This window comes from Astatotilapia calliptera, chromosome 10 (assembly GCF_964374335.1).
Source record: "Astatotilapia calliptera chromosome 10, fAstCal68.1, whole genome shotgun sequence".
Lineage (NCBI taxonomy): Eukaryota > Metazoa > Chordata > Actinopteri > Cichliformes > Cichlidae > Astatotilapia > Astatotilapia calliptera.
In genome coordinates, this window is record NC_137431.1 from 13188628 (window position 1) to 13199476 (window position 10849).

At 43.4% G+C, this 10849-nt stretch overlaps 1 protein-coding gene across 1 annotated transcript in view; it reads left to right on the forward strand.

Moving 5' to 3' along the window:
• The first annotated feature begins 2 nt into the window (after positions 1-2).
• slc6a7 (solute carrier family 6 member 7) overlaps positions 3-10849 on the forward strand; it is a 10907-nt gene continuing 60 nt past the window's right edge. Inside the window, exons 1-14 of the mRNA XM_026181365.2 lie at positions 3-300; positions 1792-2017; positions 2501-2632; positions 3303-3501; positions 6098-6236; positions 6345-6479; positions 6575-6678; positions 6776-6900; positions 6996-7108; positions 7205-7342; positions 7437-7536; positions 7784-7902; positions 9066-9239; positions 9341-10849. The exon at positions 9341-10849 is cut by the window's right edge and continues 60 nt beyond it. Of these exons, the coding sequence (XP_026037150.2) occupies positions 232-300; positions 1792-2017; positions 2501-2632; positions 3303-3501; positions 6098-6236; positions 6345-6479; positions 6575-6678; positions 6776-6900; positions 6996-7108; positions 7205-7342; positions 7437-7536; positions 7784-7902; positions 9066-9239; positions 9341-9511 (1944 nt within the window). The 5' untranslated portion in view covers positions 3-231 and the 3' untranslated portion in view covers positions 9512-10849. The remainder of the gene's footprint in view (positions 301-1791; positions 2018-2500; positions 2633-3302; positions 3502-6097; positions 6237-6344; positions 6480-6574; positions 6679-6775; positions 6901-6995; positions 7109-7204; positions 7343-7436; positions 7537-7783; positions 7903-9065; positions 9240-9340) is intronic.

Below are 10849 nucleotides of genomic sequence, written 5' to 3' on the forward strand. Positions count from 1 at the left end.
GATAAAGCTGCACCTGCGCCCTGCCTCCTGTCTCCTCGTCACCTCACCGCCCACCGGTTTGTTTCCTGCTCGTCACTCAGTTGTTGTGTCTGAGCTACAGCGCTTATTTTTCAACTTCAGCCACCACATCATGGAGTCCTAAAAAAACGCTTTCCCCTGTGAAATGCGGAGTGACGAGTGACAAACCGGACAGCGAAGGGCCACCTCTGTCGGGAGGGAGAGTGGGGGAAAATGCAGGACACAACCGGCAAAGCAGCCTCCGGGAACCCGGCTGGAGACAGCGGCGCAACCGCAGAGCAGGTAGGAGCAATGCAACTTTGTTATTCTGGCTTTCACCGCATCATACAGGACTCTGTGCAGGTGTAAGACACACGCCAGCGTCCTGATGTAACTCCAGAAGCCCATTACGACTTTACGAGCAGTTCAATGTCACCAACGGGCGCTTTCAGTTGTCTGAAAGATACCGTGTTCAGATGAGGCGGTCCAACCTGTCCGCCTGCATTGCTCTCAGGCTTTTCCTCTTCGTCTGCAGCAGATAAAGCCCTTGCCTCGGTTCAGTTGTTCAGCAGTTGTGTTTACCTTAACTTTTCCCCGCTGTGTACATCCCACATGCACAATGAGTACTCAGCTAGAAAGACTGGTTCAATAGTGGAGCAAATGTGTAGAAACGGGAAATAAAACGATTCGTTTCCCTCTGAGGTGTGGCTGTGGTATATTAAGTGACTGTGTGGGTTTTTGGGGGTTATAATTGAAAATGATTGCTGCTACTTGTTATTCTAAGCCCCCACTCTTTAAATCTCAATGGGACAACTTATAAAATATATCTGGATTTTAATCGTCGAAGAATAGTAATCACCACAAAAAACAAGAGTAACTGTAACCTTAAAGAAGTTTTGTTTTGTTTTTTGACCAACAGATTTTACCATGTGCATCAGATTGTCCACATCATATCTGTTTGATGAAGTGTGTAAAAGCCAGTCATACAAAATATCTCAGACATGCTACATTATGGGCTCAAAAGTTGTAATGTTGTTTAATTCAAACGAAAAAATACAAATACAAAATAAAAAAAATACAAAAAACTGCTTGATGGTGTCAATAAATGTTTTTAAGTACAAAAAGGAGTAGATGGAAGTTTAACACTTATCAAGACCTACTTCCCTTATGTAAAAGGAACAATTTTTTTTTTTTTATAATACTAGCTAAACTTTAATCCTCAGTAGCTATAGAAACGTGCACATAATGATGTTAAATGACAATGGTAATATCCAGATAACAGCGTGAGAACTCAACTGAGCAACTTCTTTTACAGAAGCAAGTCATCCTCATGTTCATGCAGTTTGTTTGTTTGTTTTTACGTAATAATACATTGGCATTCAATGTGTTTAAAAATGGGGGGGGGAACGTGAACTATATAACAATGCTTAAAGCAGAAGCCCTGTTGTTATCTTCATCAGACTTCCTCCCTGTGTGTGCAGACATCAAAACCAGTTCCTCCTTTGTTTAGAGGTAGATGGTGCGCAGGAAGGAAGAGGAACAGGAAGCAATAGATCAGTGGACAGTTTTAAGGAGATAGAAAAGTTAAACCACACGCTAAGTGTGTGTACCTGTTCTTGGTTTTTGTACTCGACTGTGTAATCCACAAACTGCAAACAAACCTTGTCAGACAAAAGCAAACAGAACAGTCAGTCACAGTCAGTTCCTCATATGTATTTACATCAGAGTTACCATGTATTTCCCGTCTCATTTCAACATCCTAACAATGTAATTTGTTGTTGTTGTTGTTTTTAGAATAAAGTACATATGAATGGAAATGCAGTCACACAAAATGGTTTCAACCCGCCAAGTATACCTACACCACAGCCACAGTCTGAATGCCAACTACCTACTCCAACACCGATTGTCCAGAGGGAGCAGTGGGGTGGAAAGTATGAGTTCCTGCTCTCCTGCATTGGATACTGCGTGGGACTGGGAAACGTGTGGAGGTTCCCCTACCTTTGTTACCGCAATGGGGGAGGTGAGTGGTCCATAGTCAAATGCTTGTCGTGTGTGTGTGTGTGTGTGTGTGTGTCATTGTTTGTAACACTCATTTGTGCATGAGGCACTCTTTGCCCTGCCCTTGGGTGTGTGCTTCTCATCATGCTGATTTATTTGGCACACTTTTTCCAGAGCACACCATGACACCCTCTGGAAAGACTGAGGAGAGTGGGAACTACAACACAAAGCATTCACTAATCCTCTAAGTAGGGACAATGTTTTTCCTCGATTACACGCCAGAAATGGGGTTTACTTTTTGATCCCAGCCTTAAGTAATACACATCTCCTTTTGAAAAGCGTACATGTTGCAGCTTCTTTGACAGTAAAGTCAGATAGATTATGTCTATATTGCATTTTTATAAGTTAGCCTGCTGCTACAGGCTGCCTGCATCCACAAACCAAGTCGTTTTTATTGAGTCGTCTCCCTCCCTTCATTAAAGAGGCCTGTTTCTAATCTTCACAGGTGTCTTTCTCATCCCCTATTTCATCATGCTTATTGTTACGGGTGTTCCGCTCTTCCTCATGGAGCTGAGTTTAGGCCAGTATGGAGCAGCCGGCCCGATCACTGTGTGGAAATGCTGCCCTCTGCTCAAAGGTAATGACCTCCTATTGCAGGATTTTTTTTGTAAGTAATTACAGAAAGCAGAAGCAAATCGGTGGAAAGACTTTGGAAACTTTAGCATGGTGTCTGCATGGTGATTTCATACTGGGGGTACTTTATTCCAGTTAGTTAGAACAAAATATTTGACCACAGTTATGCAGCATTTCTGTTTGAATTTGAAGGATTTGTGTGGGCAGAATCTCCGATTGACGTCAAAATGCCAGCGTCACCAGTCAGACCAGACATTATAGTTCATGCAAATAGCTGCTGAGTGACTCAAAACAAATTGCTGCCTCACTTCTTATGGCTTACCTTAAAATGCCTGGCTTCTCAGAAACTAATTTTAACCCTGTAAGAAATGTCTTACCTGTGCTAGGGAGTGGTCATGCCAGCAGGCTTATTTAAGAGAAAGGTGAGATGGAGTTCCTCATAAAAGGAAAAAGGAAGTGAACGTTTTTATATTAGCAAGAATAACACTGGCTGTCAGCAATGGTGCGATCAAGGGTGATAAACTCTGCAGTGATTGTTTAATGTCACTATTATTTCTTTTTGCCAGTTTAAGCACCATTTTCTGAAACTAATGTATTACATACAGTTTGCCTTATACAGTAGAACATTTGCTTTTGTCTGAGGTACTCATGTCCCTCTCTGTGTTTTTACACAGGGATTGGGATTGGGATGCTGTGTGTGTCCACACTGGTGTGTCTCTACTATAACGTTATTATAGCGTGGACATTTTACTACCTGGGCAGCTCATTCCAGAGCCCTCTGCCCTGGTCCTGTGAGGCCAATGCAGCTATCTGTAACAACACTGCCAATAACTCCACTGGTAAAGTCCTCACCCCGACAGAAATCTTCTGGAAGTAAGTGCTTTATTTGGATGGTCATTTTACATAAATGAATAAATCAGTGTTGTTTTTAAGGTTGTACATTATATGAAATGTTTTACTAAAAGAAAAAAGTAATGCCATCCAGCCCCTCTCCAGGAGACTGGTTCCAGAGCCCAAGCCATGTGTAGAGGTGAGCCCGACTATATCTAGCCGGTACCTCTCAACCTCACGCACTAACTCAGGCTCCTTCCCCACCAGAGAGGTGACATTCCATGTCCCTATTGCAAGTCTTGGCAGCCGGGGGTCAGTCCGCCAGGGCCTCCGCTCCTGGCCGCCACCCGGCACACAATGCACCCGACCCCTATGGCGCCTCCTGCGGGTGGTGGGCCTGCGGGAGGATGGGCCCATGTCTCCTCTTCGGGCTGTGCCCAGCCGGGCCCCATGGACTAAGGCCCGGCCACCAGACGCTCGCCCTCGGGCACCCTCCCCGGGCCTGGCTCCAGGGCGGGGCCCCGGTAACCCTATCCCGGGCAGGGTAAACTGTTCCCTCGGTGTCCTTTTCATAAGGGTCTTATGAATCGCTCTTTGTCTGGTCCCTCACCCAGGGCCAATTTGCCATGGGAGACCCTACCAGGGGGCAAAAGCCCCCAGACAACATAGCCCGTGGGATCCCTGTGACACACAAACCCCTCCACCACGATAAGGTAGCGATTCAAGGAGGGGGCATGCCCACTCCGGGTCGGGGATGAGTTCCTGCCTCAAGTGGAGGAGTTCAAGTATCTCGGGGTCTTGTTCGCGAGTGATGGGAGAAGGGAGCCGGAGATCGACAGACGGATTGGGGCTGCAGCTGCAGTAATGCAGACGCTGCACCGGTCCGTCGTGGTGAAGAGGGAGCTGAGTGTAAAAGCGAAGCTCTCAATTTACCGGTCGATCTACGTCCCTACCCCCACCTATGGCCACGAGCTGTGGGTAGTGACCGAAAGAACGAGATCGCGGATACAAGCGGCAGAAATGAGCTTCCTCCGAAGGGTGGCTGGCCTCTCCCTTAGAGATAGGGTGAGAAGTTCGGCCATCCGGGAGGGGCTCAGAGTAGAGCAGCTGCTGCTCCACATCGAAAGGAGCCAGCTGAGGTGGTTCGGGCATCTGACAAGGATGCCCCCTGGGCGCCTCCTGGGTGAGGTGTTCCAGGCATGTCCCACCGGGAGGAGGCCCCGGGGCAGACCCAGGACACGCTGGAGAGATTATATCTCTCGGCTGGCCTGGGAATGCCTTGGTATTCCCCCGGATAAGCTGGAGGAGGTGGCTGGGCCTCTTTGCTTAGGCTGCTGCCCCCGCGACCCGGCCCCGGACAAAGCGGATGAAGATGGATGGAAAAAAGTAATGCATAGCAAGGGTTTAATTTGCAAAATATTTTTTTAAACTTATATACAAATTGCATCAAAACAAAGTGACAAGAATTGTTCTCATTCAAGTCTACTCATTTTAAATTTCTCATACAATTATTTAGGTAATTATAAACCTTGCTGAAGTACTTGCTCAAAATGACTCGACACTTGATCCCTGTCAACTGTTTTTTAGTACTTCACAGCAACACAGTGTTATTACAGAATACATAAGAGTTTCAGTACAGAGCAGTTGTCTGTACAGATAACCACAGCAGTCCGTGGGACACGGTGAATGAATCCCAGAGGCTTTGCACATCATCATTACAAAAAGCACTGTGCTCATGATTTATCCTTTTAGTCAAAATGCATAATATCACAAGAGCTTTCTTTCATTTTAAGGTGTATAGCCTTATGGGTGGTAATGCAGTCAGTATTTTATTACACTTTACTGCATGCAGGGGGGCCAGAGCTTTTCTGAGCTGTCAAAGAGTGAGGAGATGAGGTGCAGCCTGGACAGGTTGCTAGTCTGTCACAGGGCCAACACAGACGGACAGACAATCATTCATACTCTCCTGTGGGCAATTCAATCCCCAATTAACCTACCCCCACTAACTGCATGTCTATAGACTATGGCAGAAAGCTGGAGTACCTTGAGAGAGCCCACGCCAACATGGAGAGACCATTCAAACTCCACACAGAAAGGCCCTAGCCATCGTACTATGCCTTTAGTCAAATTCAATTTGGTTCAATTTTATTTAAGTGAATTCAAAAAATAAAAAATCTGAATATTACAGGCATTGTAGTAGACAAAGAGTGCCACAGAAACTGAATTTCACTTCTCTTACTCCCTTGTAGGACATATGGAATGTTTTAGCGTCCAGGACGATGTCATCATAGAAATCCAGACCAACAGCTGTGCCTTGTTTATATAGTTAATGTCTAATAGGTGCTTGTTTGCATAGTTGCCTCACAGCAAAAATGTTTAAATCCAGCATGGAGCTTTTCTGTGTAGAGTCGACATGTTCTCCTCAACTTCCTCCTACAGTTAGGCTAATTAGTGATTCTAAATTACCCATAAGTGCAAACGCCTGTCTCTCTCTGTTAGCCCTGTGACAGCCCTGTGTATCCTGCCTCTTTCTGATAGCTGGGATAGGCTCCACCCCCCACACAACTCTGAATTGGATAAGTGGGAGAAAACAGATGCGTAATATGTGTGGTCATATTTGTGCTATTTCATCTTGTAGTGAGCAAGTCCTGGGTGTAGTAGGCAGTAAGGGCCTTCACGATCCAGGCCCTGTGCGGTGGCCCCTGGCCCTGTGTCTACTCGCAGCGTGGATCATCATCTTCCTGTGCATGCTCAAGGGCATCCGCAGTTCTGGCAAGGTGACGCAACACAATGTTCTTATTGTCAGCACAGATACAAACTCTTGCGTGGCCTCTGCTCGAATATCTTGCTGGCCTCATGTGTGTCCTTGCTGTCTTTGCTTTCAGGTGGTTTATGTGACGGCTACCTTCCCGTACTTTGTGCTCATTGTTTTGATCATCAGAGGGGCCACACTGGAGGGCTCTCTCCAGGGCGTCGCCTTCTACCTCACACCAGACTGGAGCCGCTTGGCTAACGCACAGGTAGATTTGATGGGACAGTGGTAGTTGGTGAACACAGTGTATTGATGCTGCTTTAAAATAACTGTGTGTGTGTGTGTGTGTGTGTTGTGTTGCAGGTTTGGAATGACGCAGCCTCACAGATCTTCTACTCATTAGGTATTGGTGTCGGAGGGCTGCTCTCTATGGCCTCATACAATAAGTTTGACAACAATGTCATCCGGTGAGTTTGGGCTCTGTTCTTTTGTTTTGTCATTTGTTTACTTGTTTTTCATGGCTCTGGTAATCATGGTTTGATTTTTGTGTTTGTTTGTTTTCAGGGACACTATAGTTATCACCACAGGAAACTGTTGCACCAGCTTCTTTGCTGGATTTGCTATATTCTCAGTCCTGGGTCACATGGCATACAGGAAGGGCGTTCCTGTGGGAGAAGTGGCAGATACTGGTAGTTTACCTATTTGGCTTCTATAACACAGACAGCAACAATTAATTATTTATATCAGGCTTTTTGAAATGCAATTTTTTTCTGTTTACCTTCAGGTCCTGGGTTAGCCTTTGTTGCTTACCCAGAAGCCCTTGCACTGCTGCCAGGCTCGGTGTTCTGGTCAATTATGTTCTTCCTCATGCTCTTTATGCTGGGAGTTGATACCCTGGTAAGGCTGCACTCTATACAAAGATAGCAGCATAAATATAGGTCTAACATACGGATACCACCTATTAATGTTTTACACCTTCTTAATGCTTCACAGTTTGGAAACATGGAGGGCATCACTACGGCCGTGTTGGATGAGTTTCCTCACCTCCGTGGAAACCCACTGCAAAAGTCCTTATTCTTGGGTGCTTTGTGTTTTTTCTTTTACCTGATGGGCCTCCTGTTAGTCACTAATGTGAGTATGTTTGTTTTCAACGAGGAGTCTGACGTGTCTGCATGCTTCATATGATCAGAAAGAGTCATATTTCCCATGCTGTCTGTCTATACAGGGAGGAATTTACTGGTTCACTCTCATTGATTCCTTCAGCACTAGTTTCGGCCTCATCATCATCACCCTCTTCATGTGCATTGGCATCTCCTTCTTCTATGGTATCTCATCTCACAGCCCTCATATTCACAATAAACTCCTTTAACCATGTCACTCCTTTTTTGATCATTTCAGTGACTGACTTGCTGTATGGCAAGTTTGTTTGTTTTCCTGCATTTTATTTTTTGAATAGAACATTGATCATATTTTTTTACATTCTGTTTTCTTGGTTGAATGATGAGTATTTTTTTTAATGATCTTCCTTGTATTTGAATGTTTGTTTGTTTTTTCTAATTTGTTTTTTATTAGGCGTCAACCAGTTTTGTCAAGACATTTTGGATATGATTCGCCACTGCCCTCCCTGGTGTGGCAAAGTGCTGATTTACTTCAAAGCATGCTGGGTTTTCTGCACTCCGTTTCTTCTACTGGTGAGTTTACACTTGAACTGATATCGATATTGGTTGTTAGTAGATAACAACAGCACTGGTGACGGCTAACAAATGTTTGTGAAAATATCTCTCTAATAAATCGAAGAATCTTTGCATGCAGGTCTCAGTGTGCCTGGCTGTTTCTTGCTTTTCTTTGCATCCCTTCACCCAAAAGTTCAGACTTAGCAGGACTATTGTGAGATGTCTGATCAAATGCAGTGTTGAGGTTGTTGTTTTCTGCTAGCTTTCACAGCTCTAGCACAACTTTCTGTCTCCCGTTCACCACAGGATCCATATGTTTGATTTGGCACAGATTTTATGGCACATGCCCTTCCTCACCCCACCTTTCCATTTACCCAGTCTAGGGACCAACACTTGGAGTACACTAGCTTTTGAGCCCATGAGGTGTGGTTTGTGACTCCTCTTGGTCTTTAAGTGGGAATCTCTGTGCATAAGGTGAATGTGTCCGTCATGAGGCATTTAGAGAAAGTCTGTAAATTGTAGCCACAGTAAATAACCCTTGTTGTGCACAACCTAATAGACAACGTACAAGTTTTGATATTCTTTTTAATTACATTTTTTTAATTTATTTTTTTTAAGGTGGCTGACTTCAAGTCCAGAAGCTATAAAGCTGCTTTATCTTAAATGTTTTACATTCTGTGACCTAAATTATCTTATTTTGTTTCCATTATTGTTTATCTGGCACAGCTATTATGGGATGAATAAGTAAAAAAAAACCACTTCTGGTAGCTGTGGTGATACTGCTAACTATAGCACACATTATATGCTTGTTGATTTGTATCATTTTAAAACCAAATGCTGCTGCTTCTAAAGCATGAACTTGGCATCCAGCGGGTAAATCTATTAGCATCTGCATTCAAGTGTACCAGTGAACCTTTAGTAAAAGCGCGAAAGAGAGTTCATAGTGTCCTATTAAATGACTGAAGGGTTTGACTCAGAAACTAACAAAGGAACTAAAATGACGTCACTCATTTGAAAGCGTCAGCTGCCCACTGTGCTGACATCTTTGGGGCAGGTAAATAATTGAAGAGGAGAAACTGGAATTCGATCTGCAGTTTTTCTGTGCCGGCCCTCCTCTCTGCTTCTTTTTGTGTTGAGATGAAATGATCCTCTGCTCACTCTGTACTTTTCCCGTTGCATAGTTCATCCTGACATACATCTTCATTGAGATGTACAGAACGTCACTCCACTACGGCGACTATGTGTATCCACTGTGGGGTAAAGCCTTAGGTGTGTGCATGGGGGCCACCTGCTGTTTACAGATCCTCATCTGGGCTATCATCGCCATCACCAAAGAAACTGGAACACTGAAAGAAGTCAGTATCACCACTCATTAACGTACACTACTGTCACAGTAGCAGTCTTAAGTGGGTTTGTGATTATCTCTGGCTTTCTCTCTCTCTCTTTGTTTTGACAGCGTTTCCAGAAATCAATCCGACCACTAAATTCCTGGAGGCAAAATACCCTGAACAGCACCGTGACAGCAGAGGAGCACGTAGAGCCTGAGCAAGTGGATGCCCCGTACACAGTCACGCTCACCGACATGGACATTACTGCGATGACGTGGGACATGGGAAGCCAGGCATAAGTGAACAGAGCATTTGTGATTACACCATGATGAGCAGACTTTGCTCTAAACAGATGGAGGAATTTACTATTTTGTTACTGGCTGAGGTTCAGCTCTGGAGGCTATGCTCGCTCACACTGTGTCCTGTGTCAGGGCAGTATCGAATGCCTGCTATATTTATACTATTATGTACATAAATATAGATTTTTGAAATTCTTTTTCACTGCTTAGACTGTAAGGTTACGAGGTTTTAGAGGAAGCTTGGATTATCATATATATGCAGGATTTCATGAGAATGCGTCAATGAAGATGATGTTGCAATGTATATGCTGAACTTATTTATTATTATTATAGTAGCACAGTGCAATGAACTTCTACTGACAGTTGCCAGCAGCTGCTGTCCAAGGAGGAAAATAACTTTGTGACTGTTACCCTTCATGCCACTGATGGAACCAGAGAAGTGACCACGAATCATCATGCTTTCAGACTAAATGGCGTTGAAACATAGCTGCACTGAAGCAAGAATATTTTAAATTCCATTTTAAAATGAATGATTGCGAAAATGATTGGTAGAATAAATACATTATTTATACAATATGTTGCCAAATGAACTATTTCTCATGGTATTGTCTGTATTTCAATGCAAGAAGACTCCTGACTCTGACCATTTGCATTTCAAATAACCAGGTTCCCGCAGTTACGCAGAAGATGTAGTGTTTGCGTCATGTCTAGTGAAAACTTGTCTTTGCACATCGAAGTACAACCGAGTAACAACTAAATACTAAAATAGTACTGTAGATAGATTTCACATATATCAAAGTTGGTTATCTTTTGGGAAAAATCAAATGACATTGTTAAAGTTGATGCTTGTGTTTTTTTTCTCTTAATTTCGCTGAATTTTACAGTCGTTTACTCTCTCTTTTATTTTTAGTTGTGTTTTTTGTTTGTTTTTTAAGTGGAAAGCTAATTAAGTCATTTGAGTTAAATGTACTCTGGACATGCTTATTGTTGGAGTTTTAAATTTGCCCCCATTTGCAACAACCTTCTGTGTTGTAAAGTTGATGACAGTAACATCAGAACATACAGGGTAGAAATTACATGTAGACCCTTTAGTGTTCATCTGTTTAAGAGGGCTCACAGAACCGGTCTTCTCAGATTAAGCATTTAAAGCCTGAACCATGAAATAATTGCCAAGAAATTACTTCTTTTTTTTTTTTTTTTTGGAAAATGTGCAATTGCTTATTTAAGTTTCTGAAGTTGAAAACAAAAACAAGTATACATTTGCAGGTTTTAGTTTTAATTTGTATCAAGCTTTTTTGCAAGCTATTGCTTAAAAATGTATTGTGCAATTTGCCTAGT